This window comes from Artemia franciscana, chromosome 4 (assembly GCF_032884065.1).
Source record: "Artemia franciscana chromosome 4, ASM3288406v1, whole genome shotgun sequence".
NCBI classification, from domain to species: domain Eukaryota; kingdom Metazoa; phylum Arthropoda; class Branchiopoda; order Anostraca; family Artemiidae; genus Artemia; species Artemia franciscana.
The window spans coordinates 44,053,187-44,078,822 of NC_088866.1; the positions used below are offsets into that span (position 1 = coordinate 44,053,187).

The window sequence follows — 25,636 nt, forward strand, 5'->3', positions numbered from 1 at the left end:
CCTGTCCTTTTAGAACAATTTACAACTAGAGACTTGTCACAAGATCGTTTGGTTCAAAGAGAGTATACACCTTAAGCAATCACAAGCAATTTTATTCTTAGAACATATTCATCACTGAGGGATATTTTAGAGTAAAAGCTTCATTTGAATTGCGCTTTTGTCAGTAGTTTGATTAAAATTGTTGCAAAAATATTAACCCATTTTGTTGCAAGATCACTATTTCTGAGAGGGGTTACTTTGAAAATATTATAATCCATATTATGTACATATTTAAGCATACACTCGTGCAAAAACAGGTTGAGAAATACCTTGTGGCATTCCAAGCGTCACCAATGGCGTTCCAACAGCAACAACATGAGGTCGATAATCATTATCATTTGCTTGCTGCTAAAGCGACTGATAATAAGCCTGATCATTACTGCCTGTTTTCACACGTCCTTTCGATGTGGGTGAAACACCAAGCCCAGCAAGTCCATAATGTGGGGGCAAGGAAGCTCTACAAATAGCCGTGATGATTGCATCACGTGGAGTGTCAAGTTTGATTCTCCCGGTAAGTCCTGCTAGGCCCTCTAAAGCTCTTAGTAAACTGTCAGTGCCAACTTCGTCAGTACTATAAAATGAATAAAACAGCGAATAAAAAAGGAATTAAACAAATAAAACCTTGTACAACGAACAAGGTTTGAAATACATAGAGCTTTGGGTCTTAACTAAACATTTAAAGGAGCCTTTAAGGCTTTCGGGCCCTTGGTTTAAAGCTGCCATTAACCTGCCACTTGAAATAGTCATTAAGGCGATGAATTGATTATTTTTAACTCCCAAGTCAAAACTATTGCTCCTTCAGCTGGCCAAATATTAGGAACAGTGAAACAAAAATTACTAGCTGTGGTTCAAAAATTACACCCTACCCTTTAAAAAGCCCTTAGACCAAAGATTGGAGGTATGGATGAGCTTAGAAACTCGTCTAAAAAAGATAAATTGCTCCACTCCTGAACACTAAAACAGCCTTCCAGGTTAAATACTTAAACTACTATTTTTATATACTCAAATACAGTAAATTTAGTACCAATAAAAGCCTCTTTTTTAAACGGTCAGTTTATCCAAGTTTTTCCTACCCAGCTCGAAAGGATCAGCATTAACAAATTCGAATAGCCCTCTACAATACTGAAACGCACGAACAATGTTCCCTTAATTTTAGTAATTACTAGTGCTGCGAGAATCAATCACGATTCTGATAATCGTAGTTTCTCAAACGATAGAATTATACCAAGATTCGAGTAAATTGTGTCTAATATTGAAGAGTATAGCGTGTAATTCAGCTTTTCATTCTTAAAAAAAAAAAAAAAAAAAAAAAAAAAAAAAAAAAAAAAAAATCTTCTCAATCGAAGTTATTACTTAAACACTGTGAGATTGGACATAAAATTTGTATACAGTGATTTGCATGCAGCACAACTGTTTGATTATCCACATTATTAAGAAACAGGTCAATTGAAAAATAAGAAAATGCCCGCGCTATTACTCCACATAGATTGTTTCTTTGTTGAATGTTGTTATTAGCATTACTTTGGAAAGTAATAATGGGGGATCCTCAAAGTGTCGGGTATCGGTACTTGATATGATACTGGCTGAAAGTATGTTTGGTATCGGTGCTTCTTCGATACTAGCATGTCAATATCCTCTTGCAAAGGTTAAAAAAATGGACTGTCAGTTACCAAGTAACTGCTAATAGTCAGTTTTACTCTTGTAGCATGTTCTTACACGGCATTTGTTTCTTTCCCTGTTAAACTCTTTGGTGCCATAATGTTTAGCGTTTATATCTTAATATCAGTTTTCTTGAAAGTATTGATACTTCGATAAGATACCTATAACACCGATACCTTGGTATCGATACCAACTGTCGCCTACGCTATAGGAAGGTTCCGCTGCAACAGCAACAGTTAGTGCTCAGTATATTGTTAATTCAAACTGGATTTCTTAAAGATTTTTTTTTTCTTGTGGTTAGTAAAGAACATTCGCTTGATCAATGTTGCAAAAAAGTTTGCAACATTGCAAATATTTTCTCAGTTTCGTTGAAATATTTTCCTGTTGAGCTGATTATTGCTGATGCAAACAGGTCACATTTTGGATTTGTTTCAATATAAACAAAAAAACAATAATGTGACCAGACACAAACACACAGTTTTATCCCACACAGAGGCTGAACTCCAGACACAAACACACAGCTTTGAAAAATATGCAAATTATGCGGAAATATATAAGAAATAAGAGAGAAAATTGCAGAAAGCTATATATTCTGAGGGGCACTTCACTGAACCATGTACCTGATTAACTATTAATAATCCAAATGTGCATTTTTTTATAAGTTAGCTATAAAACAGAATGCCCTGCTTCTGTGGGAGCTTACTGTTGAACAAATTCTCACAAAATATCCGTATTTCTGATGCCAGATGAGGCAGAAAAAGCCTGGTCCTACTGGTTCCACTGGTCCTAAGTTTAAGGTTTTAAGTATAGAAGAGAAGAAGCAATTTGTCCTTTGTGAAAAGGGCGAGTGTCAGCAATCTAAAATTCCTTCTTATCGTTGATATAGCTAGGAAGATTATAAACAAATGACCTCAACCCCTTTGAAACGGCCGTATTTGTCTTAAAGTAAATTTACTGGCTTTTCGTACATTTGCCCTATGGTGTGATTGAACTTGGGATTGTGCATTTACTGTATTTTTTATAATACCGTCATTTTACCGACGTGAAAAGATCCACTTAAGTTTGGTTTTATTTCTATCATTCTTAAAACCGTATGGTTTATGATGTAAAAAAAAACGAGATTATTCTATCAACTTAATATTCTTGATTTTCTTGTATCATCATTATTTAATTAACACCAGATGTACGCAGTAGAGCTTTTAGGAATACTTTCCTAAGAAATCACATCTTTTCACAATTCTATAGAATTTATCTTATACTTACACTATTTTATACTTTCCTAATTACCCCCTCTTCCCCCCCATCCGTAAAAAGAAGTCTTGCATACATGTTTGGCTGAAACCTAAGTCTTGTGGGGTTGAAAGATCTATTAATGAATTTAAAATAGTCTAATATCTTCATTATTTCCACGGACGTAGCTATTACCCCCGAAAAATAAAACTTTTGAAATAGGAAAAGAGCGTTTAATCACATTCTTTACCATGCGAAATCATAAAATAGTCTAATATCTTCATTTTTTCCACAGACGTAGCTATTACCCTCGAAAACTAAAGCTTTTGAAATAGGAAAAGAGCCTTTAATCAGACTTTCCTCAAGAAAACCCGAAAGCAAAAAAAAAAAAATTTGAATCAAGAGACCCCTGTTGTTAGCTCTGTCCTGAGAGAACTTGCTTGAGAGAACCTTTTTTACAATTCAAATATTTAAATCATTCAATCGTCTTATCGAGTGATCAAATAACTTTCTGGAGCAAAAAAAATTGGCAAAATTGACAAACAGCGTTAGTGCAAACTTGTGATACACAAAAAAGGGGGCCTTACTTGCCCTATTTGACTAAAGATTTTCAGGAGTATCAAAGATCTGTCACAGCTAATACCTACAAAGTCGTGTCTGCCTAATGGGAGGCAACTGGAGGCTGACCTCAACATATACACAAAATAAGTCCAAATCTCTAACTCTGAGACTATAAAACACTATTCTTACGATCTATTCTACAAATTGATTTGCCCTGCCCCATTGAGTGTTGTAAATTATACAAGAAATACAGTTACTTCATATTTGGAGTAAACTACACTTGTTTAATAAAAAATAAAATAAAACTATTGTCAGAGCCAAGAATTCATGTCAGGTCAAAAAACAAGTAGTTTTTTTTAATACTGTCCTCTTAGAGGGATTGCAGACATTTGTTTGTAATCGTCTGAGCTATTGTATCGATAAGAGCGAACTTTGACTTGCTGACGTCCAGTTAATTTTTTTTTCCACAATTAGTTTTTAAAGTCTACGGTTCAAATATAGCAAATTGTTGAAGTCAACTGTTGCATGAGAAAATTTTTTTGTATGAACTTGATATTCTCAAACATAGTACTAATCACTTAAATGCATTTATCTGGTATAACATACAAAGATAGGAACTTCTCTAAAGCTCTTTCAGCTTAATCAATGGCTTGAACATAATCTATAAGCCAGAGGACTAAAAAGGTTTGATGACTCAGGCACTTCTCAATTATTAATCTAAGAGTGAAAACTTGGTCGACACATCCTCTAGCCTCCCCAAAACAGCAATTGTCTTCTCTTAAATCTCTCCTCTCTAAGTCTATAAAAGTATCGTCATACTAAGTAATTTGCTTCCTAAAGAAACCAAGCTAATCCCTCTATAATTACCACACTTCCACATATCACCTGTCTTATATAGCGGTTTAATTGGTTGTTTCATAATTTATTCATCTTTTTTGGCTTTTCTAGGAAGTATTGTATTTCCTTTACTAATTAGCAGAAACGCTTGAAAACTGGAAATTCTAATGCCAGCATTTCTTTTGATATACTTGTGATGACTAAAAAATGTGCCTTTATTTAAAAAGGAGTCGGAAAAAACAATCGATCGTTAATAATAGTCGTATAACCACCAATCACGTCTTGAGCCGCCACATCTGTTCTAGGACCAGGGTAAAAAAATCGATCCTGAATTTAGGAACAGTATTAATTGACTACATGGTATTTCCACCACAAAAAAAGAGTAAAAACAGTATGTTGTTCAGTTACATTTTTATACTTTCAAGGCTGAATTGAAGACTTACCTTGCTTCTAACAGCATACTAATTGCATTAAGCAGCCCACACCAACTGGAATTTATCAGCTGCAATTTTAGCCTTCTTTCCTCTATGTCCACAGAAGTAATGTCCCCATCTCCTTCAGTTTCTTCTTCTATTAATATAGTGATCGATTTTATCACGGAAAGCAAACAAGCATATGCAACAGATATTCCATAGCCGTCTGGTATTCTGGGGGGTTCAGGCTTGTCCAAGCCATCCAGACTGCAAAAAAATAGAAACAAATAAAAAAGTGCATGTTTAAAAAAAATCAAGACAAAAAAAAACACTTATTTCCTCCCCACCAAAAATAAAACATTTTAGAGGATGCGCTTTTTCAGGAATTCTAATTGTTTAGACTCGTAAACTTCAAACCTGCCCACCAAAAGTTAGTAGAATAAGAGTAACTTTGAAAATTCAGAAAAGGGTAAATACACCTTTGAAAATCGGGGCAATCTGAAAAGGGTAAATGCTCCTTCGAAAATTTTCATAAAAATTTTATTGCAAAATTCAACACGTTTGATAGTCCTAAATAGAATTTTCAATTTTCCATTTGTGAAAAAAAAGAAGCAAAACTTTGTATTTTTCCGTAGAAAGAAGGTCAGAGTTTTTGTTGATTTTCTTCCTTTTCTTTTTTTTCCCTGAGTGACTACACCAAGCTAGTGAACGCAGATTATCGGAAGAGCGTTCATTCGAAGGAACACTCTTGTGTACCTTTTAAGTAACAAAGGAGACAATACGTCAACAAAATGTCCCGCAAACTTTAGTTCGTCGGAAAGTTTTGGTTCAACCATGGCCAAAATGTTATCGAGCAAAAATGATGAGATAATCAAATGACTTAGAACTATCGACAGGCTATTGACATGACATCCAGTTCCAAAGGAATTACTGGGCCCCAATGGTGTATCATTCCTAAATATATATTAAATAAAAAAGAATGAGTTATTTCAATTGACAGTAAGGAGCGACATTAAAACTTAAAACGAACAGAAATTATTCCGTATATGAAAGGGGTTGTCCCCTATTCAATGCCCCGCTCTTTACGCTAAAGTTTGACTCTTTCTCACAACTCGACTTTTTAAAACAATAAAAACTTTAGCGTAAAGAGCGAAGCGATGAGGAGAGGACAACCGGTTTCGATTGACTATCATAGAATATGAAGTCGACAAAATTTATTACGTTATATGGATAATGGTATCAAATGTGGTAAACCACATCTTACTCTAATCCAATCATTTTTTGCCAATTAAAAAGCAGAACTAGAGCTTTTAATTTCTGTTAAGACAAACCCCTCCCGATCTTCATGGATCCCTACCGTAGTTTGACAAAATCAATCCTGTTTTAACACAAGAACATTGCGTTTTAGAAAAGGTAGAGGATGTGTCGACCAAATTTTACCTATTAGGTTAATAATTGAGAAATGTCTGAGTTTTCAAACAACTTTGGTCCTATGTTTTATAAATTATGAGCAAGTGTCAGATTCTGTTGATAGAAGACCTTTAGCAAAGGTCTTATCCTTGTATTGTATACCAGACAAATACATTAAAATGATTAGTGCTATGTCCGAGAATAACAGTGCTGCGGTTAAGGTTGGAAATGAGGTTAGAGCTGGTTTTGCATTAAATCAGGAGTTTGTCTGGACTTTGTCTTAAGGAGCACAGTAAAGACAATGGAAGACCATGGAATCAAATGGGGACGAAAAACTCTCCTGGACTTAAATTATGGTGATGATTTAAGCATCCTAGAAGAAATTTTTGGCAAAATGAATGAACTTTTAGAGGTTTCACAAGTTCAGGGCGCTAGAATAGGTTTCAAAATTAATGTTAAGAAGACCAAGTCACTAAGGCTAGGAATAAGTGAAGATTTTAAGGTGACGTTGGGTAACAAAAAGATTGATCAGGTGTGTAGCTTCGCTTTCCTTGATAGTATTATTAGTAAAGACGCTGGGAGCAGTGAAAACATTAAAAGTAGAATAGTCAAGGTTCAGTGTGTTTTTTCAACGTTAAAAATTTTTTTTGAAAGAATAAGAAGATAAGTCATCAGATCAAGATTAGAATATCGGAGGCTACAGTGATGACAGGAGTCAAATATGGCTCTGAAGACGGGCGCTCCGAAAAGCTGATTAAGATTTGCTCGATGTTTCCCAGAAAAATTGCCTACGAATTGTTCTGGGCACCCGGATGACTGACTGACTGTATTTCAAACAATAGGTTGCACGAAAAATGTGGTTCAATCCCGCTTTCTAGGGTTATAACGAAAGTAAGATTGAGATGGAAAAGGCACATTCTGTGGATGAAGGATGACAGACTGCCGAATATTGCCCTTTTCGGCCAATCGTCTAGGGCTAAAATAGGACGTCCTCATCTGGGGTGGGAGGATGTCATAAAGAAAGATTTAAAGGAAATAAAAACTTCCTGGGAAGGTGTAAAGAGGGAGGCTTTGAATAGATTGAGATGGAGGAGGAACGAGCGTAGTTGTGTTGACGTCAATTGGCTTGATACTGCGGTGAGCTTTTAGTAGTAGCAGTAGTAGTAGAAAGAAACAAAAACAATAAAACAACAACATCCGTGATCTTTCTCCTTGCAAAAAATACAAATTCGCATTTTTTTTAAGGTTAGGAGCTCGAAGTAGGGTCGTCTGGCTGAATCTGATGGTGCGATTTTCATCTAGATCGTTTTTTTCTTTTCTTTTTAGAAAACTTTTCGAATTCTCTCAGACTCAAGGTTCTAATAGGTGACATTAAACTTAATGAATTTTATATATTTATAATCAGCTTTAAAAATCTGTTTTTAATATTACCCCCCCCCCCCACACGATAACAGGTATGTTTTAGCCGTTTAAGCCCCGTCCTTCAACCACTGAATTTTCTACCAATGGAGACTAGGTGATGAAGATATACACCCCTTCGTTTATTTGCAGCAACTGATTAGGGACCTGTTGTAATTAAAAGTAAAAGGTATCAAATAAAACTTTCAAAAATATTCCTCATTTTCTTCTTCCGAGGATTCAGATGGGGCAAGTTCAAAATCCCTGCATGCCCTCCTTGTTCTGTGACAGGAGGATAAGCTGCAGCATAGTTTCATTTTTGAGCAGCTGCAGTCTTTCCTGCATCTTCCACTTTTGTATCTGCAGTAAGCTTCCAGGCTTGATGCTTCTTTACAGCTTGAGACGACCGTATCTACTCCCCCATCAGCCATTTTCCATCCATGGAGGAGTGGATCTGGAATGCTCAGCCGAACCTGTACTGACGACAAGATTATCCATGTAGCGAATATGGCTCTTCGTATGCATGGCTCGAAGGTGTCATCAGAAAGTGGCAGTCTTCTCATATCTTGTTTCTGGCATCAAATGTAAGCCCTTACACTGGCCAGTGAATTGAATCCGGCCTGTTTACCGTACATTTCAATGACCAGGGATTTTGATAGGTCGTAAACTTCTCTAAATGCGTCGACTGAAAGCTTCCCTTCTGCATCCTTGATCCGCTCCGTCACAGACACCATTTTTGAGGCTAATGTTGGAGAGGTCACGTTGTTTAAGAAAGAAGCTTTCCCGGCGCCGCAGAAAAAGTTCGTTGTGTCACACCCTGACAGACAGTGCACGAACGGTAACATAATCTGGTCCTCTTTGGACGAGTGGACTCCATCCGCCTGCTCGTGTACTGGTAAAATGTAAGTCGAGAACTTCAAGAAAAGTTCGCTCAGTCCTTCAGCTTGAAGTTTTTCAAAAAATGAACTCGGCCTACAGCCACGTCTATGTTGTTGGCATTCACAGCGATGCTACAAGCGTAACGGCTAGCGTACTTGGCATGTGTAATAAGGCGTTTTTCAGCCTCTTTGTGGCTGGAGCACAAGCATTCCTCGTAGTCACTGTGTTCTGGTAAAGTTGGACTACAGCCACGCTTGACCAGAGACACTTTGAATCTCTCCTTGAACCCACCTGAGAGAAAAATGTTAAGTGCGTTGGGAAGCTGATCATCCATCTGCTTCCAGGTTTCATACAAAATTTCGAGGAACCGACTTTTAGACGCTGAACTTGCAAGCACGGCATCCCATTCTTCAATTGTGCAAAGAGCGGAAATCTGGAGGTTTTTCCATTTCCCTCTTTGGAGTCTGCCTGCTGATTTCAGGAAGATTGACTCTCCAGTGTCCGTTATTCATACTTTTACGTGTCTTCACCTGATACAACATGAAAGGCCATTACCTTGATCATTTTTTGGGGTCCTCCTCAATATATATTTTATGCTAGTGAAAAATATTGTCAGAATACTCCACCTTTTATGCAAATTATAACGTCATTTGAATACTACGTTGTGTTTTTTTCTCTTTAAATGCATATGTACGCGACGTCATTCACACGAAATTTTTTTTCCAAAATTAATGCTTTAAAGTATAGTCAGCCGAAGGGTGAGCGTCGTGTCCATGACCCACCAAAATATTGCTTTACCCCATTGGTAGGGCCTGAACCCCACGTTGAGAACCCCCAGATCTAGTTGAATGATATTTTACAAACCCCATCCATCCAAAATTTAATAGTTAGAACTATTATTGAAACTTGTTGGAAAATTTGTCCAAAATGTAATTACCAATCAAAATCTTGAGAGTAAAGGGGAAAAGTCTAGAAAAGCCCTATGAATATACTTTCACCGATAAAAAAAAACTATGTAAATTGAAAACGTACAGAAATTAATTAAAAAACTATGTCTACCAAAGACATTTTTCCAAAAAAAAGGGCTACGTTAAGTCCCAAGGGTAAAATGAACATGAATAACTATCAACAATGTAATAGAAACTAAAAACGAACAGAAATCGGAGGCATTTTTATAGCATTACCTATTGTAAGGGGTCAAAAGGCTTCAATGTATTCTTATCATTACTTTTCCCCAGACCCACTTCATATGAAAGAGGTTGTCTTTTGGTCATATAAACTTCAGAAGGGACTGTTTAGATCGGATGTTGATCATTCTATTGCCTATTGTAAAAGTCGAAAGTCATTAGAGGGCAACTAGAACCTCTTCCATGCTCTTTTTTCCCCAAATACATTCGACAATATTCTTAGATGACCGTTATGTTCAAAATACTCCGACAGTCAAGTAACTCTGCCCCCAGGGTTGATAAAATCTTCCAAATCCTCTGGGGCAATCTTGTAAGTTATACAATTTGCACATTGTTTACACACAAGGTTTTTTATTGGAAAAGGGGGCATTTTCAATCCTAGTTATCCAAAAAGACTTATAGCATTATGGTTAAAATTCAAGAAAATATTGAGAAGGATATGGAACACAATAACTTATTATGACTTACTATGCTTATTACAAATATTTAAGATTCATAAAGCTTAATGTTACCCATCAAATTACGCGCCTCAGAATATTTCTCTGATTTTCCAAAAAGTAGGAAACACCTCCAAAGAGGCAATGGGTCTCAATAAAAATTACATCATGAGTTTCAGCGTATCGGAAAACACTCTTACAAAAGTTTTAAGCTCCCAACGAAGCTGATGGGAGGGGTTGTTGCCAGCCCATAAATTCTGGGTTTTTAAATTGCACAAAAACTTTTAATTAGCCATCGAATGAGCCGGGGAGTCCCCTCCGAAGTTTGTACGACCATATCCTCCGTATGAAGTAACTCTGGGAGTAAATAGATAGAAAAATATTATTACATAGGCTCTTTGCTATAGGCAATTCTATAGGATGCTACAGGATTTAAGGAAGTGAGTAAGATATTCAATTTCCATTCTAATGAACATTTCGCATTACCCAAGGAGATTATGTGGGTAGGAATCATCCAAGAGGAATGTTCCGCAGGGAAGAGAGCATTTTCCATGGGATATTTGGTAATTGCTTGTAAAATAGAGAACACCCAACATGCGGAAGTTAGGTTAATCCTAATGATATAAATATTATGATAATCATAATAGCCAAAATATTATGATAATATGATACTTAAGAAACAAAAATATGGAAACTAAAACAAAGAAAAATGGAAAACCTGGCCGTCCAGAACTAATAATATTAAATACCTAACCTGATTTAACATAACCCCTAACCATCCCTAAATATTAAATATTTTTATAAAATATACTTACATCGTTGTTTTTCACTCTCAAAATAAGCAAATCACAACCAATTCCACAGAGCCAAACCGGTTTTTTTCAAATAGTTCTTTCAATTCTTGAATGTGTTGTGTTTAACAGACAAGAACTAAATATATTCCACATGGTTATTTTCCAAAGACGAAGGGGGGTGAGGTAAAGGTCGATTCGTTTGACGTCGAAACGTCAAATTGTGAAAAGTGTTTTTATTCAAAATAATTGAAAGGTCCAGTATCTATACATCTGGGAATTTTTTACTATTACTACTACTACTACTACTACTACTACTAGTACTACTACAACTACTACAACTACTACAACTACTATTACTACTACTACTACTACTACTAGTACTGCTACTACTAATATTACTACTACTACTGCTACTACTAATATTACTACTGCTACTACTACTACTACTAATGCTGCTACTACTACTTCTACTGCTACTACTACTACTAATACTCTGCTACTACTAGTTCAGTGATTCCCCACCAAATTTTGGCCATACCCCACCTAGGTATTTATAAAACCCAGATACCCCCTCGTGATTTTCAAATTCTGTTATTCATAAGTTTACGTGTCTATACCTGACGCAAGCTGAAAGGCAATTACCTTGATAATTTTTTGAGGTCGCCCTCTTAGTACATTTTTTATTAGGGAAAAGTATTGTCAGAATACTCTAATTTTATACGAAGTATAATGTCATTTCAATACTGTGATGTGTTTTTTTTTTTTCTGTAAATGGCTATGTAAGTGACGTCATTCACATGAAATTTTTGTTTTAAAATTAAGGCTTTAAAGTATAGTCAGCCGAAAGATGAGCGTCCTGTCCATGACCCACATAAATATTGCTTTACCTCACCGGTAGCGCCTGCGTCCCACTTCGGAAACCCCCAGATCTAGTTGAATGATATTTCACACACCCATCTATCCAAAGTTCAATAGCTACAACTATAATTGAAACTTGTTGCAAAATTGGTCCAAATTGTAATTACCAATAAAAACCTTGATTGTGAAGGGGAAAAGTCTAAAAAAGCACTATGAATATTCTTTCACCGATAAGAAAAAATATCAATTAAAAACACACAGAAATTAATCAAAAAACTATGTCTACCAAAGCCGTTTTTCCAAAAAAATAAAGGGCCGCGTTAAGTCTTCGATGAGCGGAAAAAAAGTCAAGTTGTAATCCAAGGGTAAAATGAACATGAATAGCTATCAACAATATAAAAGAAAGTAAAAACGAACAAAAATCAGAGGCATCGTTCTAGCGTTACCTATGGTAAGGGGTCAATAGACTTCAATGTATTCTTGTCATTATTTTTCCTCAGAACCACTTCATATGAAAGATGCGGTCTTTTGGTCATATAAACTGCAGATGGGACTCTTTAGATTGGATATTGAAGGTTCTATTGCCTTTTGTAAAAGTCATTAGAGGGTAACTAGAACCTCTTCCATGCCCTTCTTTCCCCAAATACATTCGACAAAAATTCTTAGATGACCGTTTTGTTCAAAACAGTCACTCCGACGGTCAAGTAACTCTGCCCCATGGGGTTGATAAAACCTTCCAGACTCTTTGGGGCGATCTAGTAAGTTATATAATTTGCCCAATGTTTACACACAAGGTTTTTTATTGGAAAAGGAGGTATTTTCAATCCTAGTTATCCAAAAAGACTTAGAGCATTATGGTTAAGGTTCAAGACAATATTGAGAAGAATATGGAACACAATAACTTATTATGACTTATTATGCTTATTACAAATATTTAAGATTCATTAAGTTAAATGTTACCCATCAAAACTACGCACCTCAGGATATTTCTCTGATTTTCCTAAAAGTAGGAAACACCTCCTAAGAGCCAAGGGATCTGAATAAAAATCACATCTTGAGTTTCAGCGTATTGGAAAACCCTCTTGTAAAAGTTTTATTCTCCCAACGAAGCTGATGGAAGGGGTTTTTGCTAGCCCATAGGTTTTGACTTTAAAATTGCACAAGAACGTTTAATTAGCCATCGAATGAGCCGGAGAGTCCCCTCCAAAGTTTGTACGGCCACGTCTTCCATATAAAGTACCTCTGGGAAAAAATAGATGAACAGATATTATTACATTTGGCTCTTTGCTATAGACAATTCTTTAGGATGCTATAGGATTTAAGGAGCTGAGTAAAACATTCAATTTCCCTTCTAATGAACATTTCGCATTATCCAAGGAGATTATGTGGGAAGAAATCATCCGAAAGAAATATTCCACAGGGAAGGGGGCATTCTCCATATGGTATTTGGTACTCCCTCGTAAAATAGAAAACACCAGAGATGTGAAGTTAGGTTAACCCTTATGATATAAATATTATGATAATCATAATACCCAAATATTATGATAATATAATACTTTAGACAAATATATATGAAAAGTACAACAAACAACAAGAGCTAAGAGCTCATAAAGCACTTGTGACGAGGCAAGAAGAGCTAAGAGCCAAGAACTCATATGGTATGAGCTCTAACAAAATTCTAAGAATCAATAGATTGATTTAAAAGGAAAATCAGAGGCGTAATGCCGGTCAGAATCTAAAACAAGAGCTCTGAATCATGATGTCGTTCTAAATATCAAAATTCATTAAGATCCGATCACACACTCGTAAGTTGTAATTACCGCATTTTTTCGAATTTTTCCTCTCCCTTTAGCTCCCCAGATGGTCGACTCTGGGAAAACGACTTTATCAAGTCGATTTTTTGCAGCTCCCTGACACGCCTACCCATTTTGATCGTCCTAGCACGTCCAGACGCACCAAACTCACCAAATCACTGAACCTTTTCCCCTAACTCCCCCAAAGAGAGTGAATCCAGTACGGTTACGTCAATCACGTATCAAGGACATTTGCTTATTCTATCCACCAAGCTTCACCCCGATTCCTCCATTCCAAGTGTTTTCCAAGATATCCCCCTCCAACCCCCCAAATGTCAAAAGATCTGGTCGGGATTTGAAATAAGAGCTCGTAGACATGAATTTCTTCTAAATATCAAATTTCATTAAGAACCGATCACCTATTCGTAAGATAAAAATATCCCAATTTTCACGTTTTCCAAGAATTCCGGTTTCTTCCTCCAACTCCCCCCCCCCCATGTCACAGAATCTGGTCAGAATTTAAAATTAGAGCTTTAAAGCACAAGATCCTTCTAAATATCAAATTTCATTAAGATCTGGTCACCCTTTCGTAAGTTACAAATACCTCATTTTTCCAAATTACCCCCCCCCCAACTCCACCAAAGACAGCATATCCGGTCCGGTTATGCCAGTCACGTATCTTAGACAGGTTTTATTCTTCCCATCCAGTTTCATCCTGATCTCTCCGCTTTAAGTATTTTCTAAGATTTCTGCCCCCCCCCAACTGCCCCACAATGGCGCTGGATCCGGTTGAGATTTAAATTAAGAGATCTGAGTTACGAGGTCCTTTTAAATATGAAGTTACATGAAGCTCCGATCACCCCTTCGTAAGTTAAAAATACGTCATTTTTTTCTAATTTTTCAGAATTACCCCCCTTCCAATAGAGCAGATCCGTTCCAATTATGTAAATCACGTATCTAAGACTTCTACTTATTTTTCCCACCAAGTTTCATTGTGATAACTCCAATCTAAGCGTTTTCCATGATTTTAGCCCCCCCCCCCCCCCCAAATTCCCCCCCCCCCCCAATGTCACCAGATCCGATCGGGATTAAAAATAAGAGCCTTGAGACACGATATCCTTCTAAATATCAAAGTTCATTGAGATCCGATCGCCCGTTCGTATGTTAAAAATACCTCATTTTTTCTAATTTTTCAGAATTAACGTAATACTTCGTAATACCTCGCTCTTTACGCTAAAGCAATTCGAGCAACTTCAACTATTTATTCTAAGGCCTCTGTAATTCAGGGGTCATTCTTAACGAATTGGGACAAAATTTAAGCTTTACGTATTGACGAGGGGGTGAACCCCCTCATATACGCAATAAAAACATATAAATATAGAATTCGTTACGTAAGTTAATTGGTAAGTTACATATTTTTTTTTACTAATGGAAACGTTCGTAAAAATTTGAAAGTTCTAGTTGCCTTTTTAAGTAATCAAAAAATTGGAGGGCAACTAGGCCTTCTCCCTCGCCCTTTTTTTCTCAAAATCTTCCGATTAAAACTATAAGAAAGCCATTTAGCTAAAAAAAAAAATAATATGCAAAATTCGTTTTGATTGTTTATGTTCCGAGAACCAAGATCAAAACATGCATTAATTCAAAAACCTCCAGAAATTAAATTAAAAAATAAGTTTTTTTCAACTGAAAGTAAGGAGCGAAACTAAACCTTAAACTCTGTATGTGAAAGGGGCTTTTCCTTCTCAACACCCCGCTCTTTACCCTAAAGTTTCTTACTGTTTTAAAAAGTAGAGTCAAGAGAAAGAGTCAAACTTTAGCATAAAGAGCGGGGCATTGAGGACGGAAGAGCCCCTTTCATATACGGAGTAATTTTTGTTCATAGCAAGTTTTAATGTCGCTCCTTACTTTCAGTTGAAAAAACTTGTTTTTTTATTTAATACTAACAAAGAGCTCTAAACCGACAGGACTCTATTGACAGGAATAGCCATTATAAACATTCACCAATATACTGAGGCATATACATATTGTGACAAAGAGTGCATGATCCCAAAATATGGTTCAAGACCAATCTTTTTTTAAAATAAAAGTTTAACTTACTCGCTATAGTGGTCAGAAGTGCAAAGGCAAAAAATTATGCAGAAAATATAAATACAATTTTCTTATAGATGGCGAACAGCTTTTTTTTATGGCGGGACGGCTTTTATAACTTACTATCTTTACGTTGATATTTTTATACCATTTTAATTTCAACAGATTTACTAGAACTTCAACCCTCACCAAATTTTAGATTAAATTTACGACCATTTCGGCAACCTACCTGCGATATATAATTGTCGAGGTTCCCTTTAAATTGCAGGTATTTCTTTGTTCGCAAGTTTATTAAAGTAGCCGATTGTGCACCACCCCTACAGAAATCCTGGATCCACCCATGCCCCAGGAAAATGTTCCTCGAAAAATTCTCCATGTGAGAAATCTCCCATAAGAAAATTCACCGAACCCCCCCCCCCCCCGAAAAAAACAAAGCATGTACGCACTTTTCAATGACAAATACTATGCGTAAACAATGGGCGAAAACTGAAAAACCTTTACCCAGGGGCTTTAGAGGTCATGTTATTTACTACGGCATAGTTATTGGCCTTTCAACTAATATGAACAAAACGACTGTCTTCAAATTTTGACGAGACAACTTTGTGTGAAAAGTGGAGGGGGGGGGGTGCTAGCTGCCCTCCAGTTTTTTTTTCAATTTTCAATCGTTCAAATTTCGTTCAATTCTCCCTTTCCCAATATTCTAGGACTTATTGGTTTGATGTAATCGACACCATGGAAAACAAACAAATAGAAAAATAATAAATAAACATGCATATGCTATCTTTCTTTTGACAAAAAATACAAAATTCCACATTTATGCAGAAGGGAGCTTCAAAGTTCTACAACAGGGTTCATCATATGATGTGGTTTCCATTAAAATCCATTGATTTTTAGGGAGTCTCTCCCCCCTTTCGAAAATCAGAGAAATTTTTCTCAGGCGGGTAGTGTTGATGGGTCAAATTAAGCTTGATGAGATGCATGTATTTTAAATAATCTTCAATATTTGATTCTTTAACATGTTCATTGTTATTAAGATTCTGTTTCTTTTAGTTTCGGTCACTTATGAGGATTTCGGATATTTCTTATTATATGGGGAAAAAATATTTGGCTTCAATTTTATAATTTTCAAAGAAGAAATCGCTCAATTTTTGCACGAGTATGTTCCAAACAATATCTTATAATTTCTACTTTAAATTGCTCTTTCTAAATTTAAGAAAACTTATTGCAAAAATGAAAACAAAAAATTATCACTTTACATCACTTTGAAAATAACTTCCTCACGACAGTTGGGATCGAACTTGATCGACTTTGGAACAGCAACCGAGACGCATCCACTAGACTGTCGCGAGGTATTTGAGAGTATGATTTATTCAAATAGTGACTTGCTGAATGAATTATAACAGCTGACGTCATTTGAAATAACACATTATTTACAGCAGTGTATTTTACAATCAAGATCATATGTTTATCATCAAGTTTTTGCCAAAATAAACGAGTTTTAGCAAAAAATAATTAAAAGTAAGACAATTAGAGAAATTTCCTCAAACCTTTGTTATTATCATAAGCTTGTATTGACTGAAGTCATTGAGTAGGAAGTTTTCCTAGAGTCAACGTTTACCTCCTCCTCCCCTTCGCCTTTGGAAAAAACCCCTGTGGAATATATTTGGGTCTTTTCTGTTAAACAGAACACATTAAAGAATTGAAATAACTATTTGAAAAAAACCGGTTTGGCTCTGTGGAATTGGTTGTGATTTGCTTATTTTGAGAGTGAAAAACAGCGATGTAAGTATATTTTAATTAAATATTTAATATTTAGGGATGGTTAGGGGTTATGTTAAATCAGGTTATTTATTTAATATCCTCCTTAAATCCTATAGCATCCTATAGAATTGCCTATAGCAAAGAGATAATGTAATAATATTTCTTATCTATTTTTTCCCAGTGGTACTTCATATGGAAGATGTGGTCGTACAAACTTCGAAGGGGACTCCCCGGCTCATTCGAAGGCTAATTAAAAGTTCTTGTGCAATTTTAAATGTCGAAACTTTTGGGCTGGCAACAACCCCTCCCATCAGCTTCGTTGAGAGCTTAAAACTTTTACAAGAGGGTTTTTCAACACGCTGAAACTCATGATGTTATTTTTATTGAGATTCCTTGGCTCTTAGAAGGTGTTTCCTATTACGCGCTCCCCCCTAAAGAAAATCCTGGATCTACCCCTGCCCCTGGAAAACTTTCCTCCCCATAACAAATTTCCATGTGGGAAATCCCCCATCAAAAAATTCACCTTACCCCCCCCCCCCAAAAAAAAAAGAAAGAAAGAAAGATGTACGCACATAACAATAACAAATACTATGCGTAAACAATGGGTGAGTCCTATAACTGAAAACAATTTGCCCAGGGGGTTTGGAAAAAATTCTTATAGTTCCTTTTCTTTGTTGTAATCATACTTTTGCTTTGCCGACTCAATTTTACATTTGAAGATGTTAAGAAGAATTGTCACGCGGAAAAAAATTACCGGGTTGGAGGCTTTTAGAGTATGTTTTGGAATTAGCGAGGATTTTTCACTGGAGAAATTCGCCATGGGAGAGTTTTCCACTGGATAAATTTTCCAAAGGGAATTTTCTGTGGGAGCAACTTTCTACTAGGGGGTGGGTTATTTGCAAGGAAAATTTTCCACAGAGGTGAAAATTTCCGACATTATTTTAGAACATTTTTTTTAATGAAAGTCTTTTTCAAATGAAAGTGCGCTAAGACAAAAATTCACGTGTAAAATGGCCATAGGGAATTTTTGAGGGCATTTTTAAGTTATAATGGAAGTGTCTGAGAGGTATTTTCCTGTTGACAAGGGGAGGGTATTATACAAGAGAACGAATTATCATGGAGGGATTGTCAGGGGGAGAAGGAATTTTTCATTGATGTGAGTCGGAGCTCCTGACTCTATTTAAAAACGATCAGAAATTGAATTTAAAAAAATATTTTTTTTTCAACTGAAAGAAGGAGCAACATCAAAACTTATAAAGAACAGAAACTATTACACATATAAGAGGGCCACCCCCTCTATTTACTTTAAAATTTTATTTTTGTCCCAGTTTCTTATGAACGACTCTTGAAACGCGTGGTCCGTTTAATTAGAATAATAAGCCTTTTTAAATGTTCTAAGAAAACTTTAGCGTAAAGAGCGAGGTATTTAGGCGAGATCGGTCCTTTTATACAATCAATATTCTCTTTTAATTTTAAGCATTGATATTACTCCTTACTTTCAGTTGACAAAACTTGTTTTTATTTAATTGCTAGTGAGTGCAGATATTTCAGCGTCTTTTCAGTGTTTGTTTAATTGTTAGTGAATACGGGGCTACAGCTATTTCTGCGTCATTTGAAAGATCAAATACTGTTTCAGATAGTAATGCTGTTTTTTCTCATTTTGCTTGTTTTTTTTTTGTTTTTTTCTATCATTCCCCTTGTGTTTTGTCGTTTTGTAGCGCGTTAAAGTAGATTGTTAATATCATTTAGCAAAAATTGAGTGTGTATGGTCTTATTACGTTTATTTGAAGCTTTTTTGCGGGACTTACCCCCCCACCCCGACGATTACAGGTATGTTTTAGCCGTGTAAGCCCCGTCCTTCACCACTGAATTTTCTACCAATGGAGACTAGGTGATGAAGATTTATACCCTTTCTTTTATTTGCAGCAACTGATTAGGGAACTGTTGTAATTGAAAGTAAAAGGTATCAAATAAGACTTTCAAAAATATTCCTCATTTTCTTCTTCCGAGGATTCAGATGGGACAAGGTCAAACTCCCTGCATGCCCTCCTTGTTCTGTGACAGGAGGATAAGCTGTAGCATAGTTTCATTTTTGAGCAGCTACAGTCTTTCCTGTATCTTCCACTTTTACATCTGCAGTAAGCTTCCAGGCTTGATGCTTCTTTACAGCTTAATTGTTTGCAAAATTATGTATTTTTTTTTAGATTTTCAGTTGCTATTGAACTGGTCCCTACTTACAGTTCGTTACCACGAACTATTGGAAAGTCTTAAATATAGCATTAAACAAAGAGAAAATAAAGATATAAAAACAGTATTTCTAGTTAGAAATAAAAGGGAACATAGATAATAAAAAAGAACACTAAATATACTGCATAAGAAGGGACATATCGCTCACTTAATCCTCCACTCTTTACGCTACAGATCAACTCAAGAAGGAGAGTTCAAGAGTAGCGTGATAAAATATTCAATTACTTTTATTACAATGCTTCGAGAATAAAATAGCTAATTTAACAGCAATTTCTGTTCAAACGACTAGAAAACAAAAACCTGGTAGATAAAACAATGGGCTATGCTTTTCCACATTGGACTACTCTCCAACTGGCAGTTGTTTTTTTTTTTTTTTTTTTTTTTACTGCAGTAACTAAATTTTCATGAACTACCGAAACTTGCGAACGCTTAGTGAGTGCATCTTTCAAGAAATGACCTACTACCCAAATAAGGACCTGAAAAGGCATTCTCAACCTGAAACCTCAACTCAATCCCTACTTATGAAGTTTGAAGGACCTTCGGAAATAGTACCTTAACAATATTACTCAACAGCTTTACGAGACGAAAAAATCTGCTATACTATAATATCAGAAAGATTACTTTTTCCTCACTTCTGTTATTTTATGGTGGATTGTCAGTCACATTCCTACCCATTTAGCTTAGGGAAGAAAGGTAAAGATTACACAGTGAAATTGACAAACTATAGTCCAATACAAGCCCGTTTTTGTGAAAAATAAGATCGGAATTAGGGATTAATCCCTGGGTCCCATATTGCCAAGCAGAGCATCAATCCATTATGCTACCTCAAATCAGGATTTAAAATATCACAGAACAGGCCTTCTTGTGATAATTGTCATTTAACTTTTCACTTTCAAAAATTAGCACTATTTAAAGCTGTTATTTTTTGCTGTTAATACTAATAAAGCTGTTAATACTGAAAAAATCATCTGTTGTTCCAGAGACCACTTGTGGCAGAACGAAAACTGACTGTATAAATGCAGAGAGTGCATTAACAGTGTCTTGTAATATTGGGCTAGCAAGGGGCTTCAGATCATAGCTGACAACAATTGACTTACGTAAATTAGGCTGAGCCAGCAGCTTATGCAGTGCTTCCAAGGTAAGACAGCGTTGCCAGACAGCTCTATCTGGATCCAAAAATTTGACAAGAAGTGATAGAAAGATCTCACATTCGGTAACCTGTAATCAAAACTTGCCATTAGTTTTAATCACAAACTCACTGCTTTCTGATCTGTATGTTGATTGATGCACACGGAAGATTAACGTGTTTCGTGAAAACCTGTCAAATTTAAAAGAAAACACAGATTTATCTGTTACTGGAAGCGTCTTCTTTACAATTAAAGTCCATTTTCAATTTGAAAAACAAGAGAATTGGAAAAATATTGTTGTAATTCATAAAAAGGTGACGGTCTAAAACAAACTGAATTTATGAGACGGTATGAACTGTTCAGAAGCAAAGTCGACTTACTTTACTTTTTAAGTTTGTCAGGATTTATCTGTCAAAATACTTGACTAACCCTTAACTTAGCAAGTTTATATGCAAATTCCTGGTCAAAAGAACAAGTTCCATGGAATGAAATAGCCGCTAAATATTGAAAAGTATTTGAACAGCCAATTTGACTACTTCCATGCTTAAATGTACGCAGAAACATTTCCACACCCAGAGATACAAGTGAGCATACAAGAAATAAAATAAACAAAAGAAAAAAAAATCCCGAGTATTTTTTCTACTAGCTATAATAGAACCAAAATAATAAAATACGTTGTAAATTTTAAGATTTACTAAAATGTGCACAAAGAAGTCTGTTTGGTCCAGCTTTCACATCTTAACTGAGCTTTTAATACCTTATAATATCATATTATAATATTATATATATTATTATATATTATATATAATTAATATATTATATATTATCATATTTTATATTGACTTTTACTATTATTATTATTACTATTATACTATTATTATTATTATTATTGCTATTTTACTATTATTGACTTTTACTATTATATTACTATTATTATATTGACTTTTTCCGAAACGGTGTCGGTCACAGCAAACACCTTACAATTCTTTTTAAATATTAAATAAAAAAAAACAAGTTTTTTTAGCTGAAAGTAAGGAGCGACATTAAAACTTAAAACGAACAGAAATTACTTCGCATATGAAAGGGGCTGCTTCCTCCTCAATGCCACGCTCTTTACGCCGAAGTTTAACTCTTTCTCTTAACTCTGCTTTTTAAAACAGTAAAAAATGTAGCGTAAAGAGCGGGGCGTTGATGAGGAAGCAGCCCCTTTCATATACGAAGTAATTTCTGTTCGTTTTAAGTTTTAATGTCGCTTCTTACTTTCAGCTAAAAAAACTCGTTTTTTTTTTATTTAATTTCTGGACATTTTTGAATTAATGCATGTTTTGATCTTGGCTCTCCGCACATAAATAATTAAAACAAAATTTGCATATTAATTAATTGCAATTAATCGGAAGATTTTGAGAAAAAATAAGTGAAGGAGGAGGTTCAGTTGCCCTCCAAGGTTTTGATTACTTAAAAAAGCAATTAGAACTTTTAATTTTTTACAAACGTTTTCATTGGTAAAAAATATACGTAACTTACGAATTAACTTACGCAACGAACTTCTATATTCGTATGTTTTTATTGCGTATGTGAAAGGGGTCAACCCTCGTCGATACCTCGCTCTTTACACTAAAGCTTAGATTGTGTCCCAATTCCTTAAGAATGACCTCTGACTCACAAAGGCCGTAGAATAAATAGTTGAAATTACTAAAAATACTTTAGGGGAAAGAGTGAGGTATAACGAGGGGGTAAACCCCTCATATACGTAATAATTTTTGTTCGTTTTAAATTTTAATGCTGCTCCTAACTTTCAGTAGAAAAAACTTTTCATATTTATTTTTTCATTGTTTTTTTTTCAAATCAAGCTAAAAAATCCTGCGCCTTCTTCATTGAAATTCTCTTTTACCATGAGAAGCCTCTCCATGGAAATATCTTCCCACGTAACCCCACCCCCCTAAATTCTCCACCCTAGACCAAAAAAATCCCCCTGAAAACGTCTGTACACTTCCCAGTAACCATTACTATATGTAAACAGAGGTCAAAGTTTTCAACTTGCAGCCCCTCCCACGGGGACTGCGGGGGAGTAAGTCGTCCCTAAGGACATAGTTATCAGGTTTTTTGACTATGGTGAATAAAATGGCTATCTCAGAATTTTGATCTGGTGACTTTGGGGAAAAATGAGCGTGGGAGGGGGCCTAGGTGCCCTCCAAATTTTTTGGTCACTTAAAAAGGGCACTAGAACTTTTAATTTCCGTTAGAATGAGCCCTCTCACAAGATTCTAGGACCACTCAGTCGATACGATCACCCCTGGGGAAAAAGAACAAACAAAAAAACAAGAAAACAAATAAACACGCATCTGTGATCTGTCTTCTGGCAAAACATGCGAAATTTCACATTTTTGTAGATAGGAGCTTGAAACTTCTACAAAAAGGTTCTCTGAAACACTGAATCTGATGGTGTGATTTTCGTTAAGATTGTATGACTTTTAGGGGGTGCTTCCCCCTATTTTCTAAACTGAGGCAAATTTTCTCAGGCTCGTAATTTTTGATGGGTATAACTGATCTTGATAAAACTTGTATATTTAAAATCAGCATTAAAATGCGATTCTTTTGATGTAACTATTGGTATCAAAATTCCATTTTTTAGAGTTTTGGTTACTATTGAGCCGGGTCGCTCCTTACTACAGTTCGTTACCACGAACTGTTTGACAATCGTCGTTCCGCTTTATATCCGATACTTTGACTTAGCTGCTAAAGCTAACTTCTACTTTTTCCAATGTTAATGATACACATACAGGCTCACCGGCATTATGTATGGTGGTTACACATCAAATTTTCTGAGCAAATCGAGTTGTGAAGCCTAAAGCCTACAAACAATCTATTGTTATTTCCGGAAATTTGCAGTTATTTCCACCACCCCCTTTCAACCTCTTTAGTTCGTACATTTTTCATGAAAATTAAACTTGATGTTTTCAAAGCAAACACTAGGATGAGTATTATTAAACTGAGTTAGCTCCATAGCACTGCTAAAATTTAATACAAAATAAAGCTTTAACATCAGACTACTAAAAAGATTACTATTACACATGGTGTTTGGTTTCCAACAAATTTGGTAGTTGAGACTTTCTAGGCTTGCTGACTGTCAATCCAGGGTCAATGGTGTAATCCAGATAAAAAAAAAATACGTTAAGTAGGTTTTGCACATTTAAACTGCAAACCCACACTTTTGTTTTTAGTCTAAAAAGGTTCCAAAAAGAGATATTACAACTCTTCCTACAATTAATACATAATAGAAATGTTTTACCTCAAAATAGCAAAATTAAACACAAAAAGGTTGTTGAAGAAGAGGGATAATAAAATAATAAAATGATAATAAATAATGATAATAAATAATTAATAATAATGATATAATAAAATAAATAAATAAAATAAAATAAATAATGATACAATATAATAAAATAAATAATAATGATAATAAATAATTAATGATAATAAAATAAAATTGGAAAAGACCCTCTGCAGCCTTTTTTCCATATTGATACTGGTTAATTAGTCCATGTTGTCTTTTGTTAGTTTGAATTTTTTTTTTTTCGCTGTTTACACTTTTGGTTTATTTATAATAGCCTACTCCGTACTTTGTGTTTTTTTATACTTTTACGGGTAATAAAGTTCATTCATTCATAATTAGTATCAATACAGAAATGAAATCTAAAATGAACAAAATCTGTCGAACTGTCATTTCATCAATCATTCTAGGCCATGAGCCTCATTTCAGCCTCGATATAAGCAATAGGTTTTGAAGGTTTTGAAGTGCGCAAGTTCAAAGAGATAATTTCGATCAATGTCTCCAGGGACTCTTAATTACTTTAATAATGGGCTTATACTTCTCATTCCACCAAGGATTAGAGTGTATGAAAGCTTCTTTTACTATACCAGGTAGAATGTATGGATCTACATTCTTTATAGCGACAGGTTTTAATGGCTTGTATGTGCTTATTGGTATTATTTTTTTTTAACAATCCTTATCTTACGTCATGTTAAGTTTTATTTTTCACCACAACATCACCTTGGATTTGAAACTGCAACTTGGTATTGACACTTTGTTGACGTCGTGTTGTTAGTTCTCTATCTTTCATCTCCTGATGAGGAAAATAGACTCTTTCTAGTATTGATATTATATTGACTTCCAATCAAAGGGATCCTGTTAGGGAAAGGAAATTATTTTAATTTGACTAAGAATTTTAATACTTGTTTTTATTATGCTGACCCTAGGAGTTCTTCTTAATAAAAAATATCTCTAGATCGTGAAAAATGTGTCCCCATTTGAATGCGGGTTTGATCCTTTAAATTGCTCTCTTCCCCCCTTTTCCATTTGATTTTATGTTATAACCCAAATTTTTCTTATTTTTGATATAAAGCTCACCCATCTCCTGCCCATTGTATTTTAAACATATCCTACCTGAGAACCTACCTAATTACATTTTTTTTCTTTCATTCTTGTTGTAGTAGTATTTTACGAATGAAATGAGGGTGCTCTTAGATGAATTATATAACTATTGCCTCTACTAGGGACTGGTTCATTTATAAGAATATTTTAAAAAGAACATTGGGTTTGCATCCTAAAAGAGGAATGTCCCTTTTCTTAGAGTAAGAATTGATGATATAAAATCCAATTTCGACATGAATTTAGGCTTCTTGGCCCTCATTCTTTAGCAGAAGCTAATAAATAGCGCTTCATTGTTAATGAAGAGAAAGGGATATCCCCTGCTAAGAAAGAGAAAGAAGATGGGAGCAGCTAACTCTTCAACCGGGTAGTTAAGTTGTACTCAATGCCTGTTTATGTAGTATATTAAATAAAATGTATTTTCAACGCATAGATAGACAGATGTCTCTTAAATATTTCCATGAATCAGCCATGCCAACATCTTCAGTT

General features: G+C 35.3%; 2 protein-coding genes across 3 annotated transcripts in view; one reads left to right on the plus strand and one right to left on the minus strand.

Annotated features, from left to right (window-relative positions):
• Window positions 1–25,636, plus strand: part of LOC136026470 (protein MON2 homolog) — a 483,967-nt gene that overhangs the window by 343,960 nt on the left and 114,371 nt on the right. The gene's annotated exons all lie outside the window — the stretch shown is intronic.
• Window positions 314–20,810, minus strand: LOC136025656 (protein MON2 homolog). Its single transcript, XM_065701639.1, has 3 exons — window positions 20,689–20,810; window positions 4,770–5,006; window positions 314–610 (listed from the first exon to the last, which is right to left on the minus strand). Exons 2-3 carry the CDS (start codon window positions 4,784–4,786, stop codon window positions 388–390), a joined length of 240 nt encoding a protein of 79 aa, XP_065557711.1. The 5' UTR covers window positions 4,787–5,006; window positions 20,689–20,810; the 3' UTR covers window positions 314–387.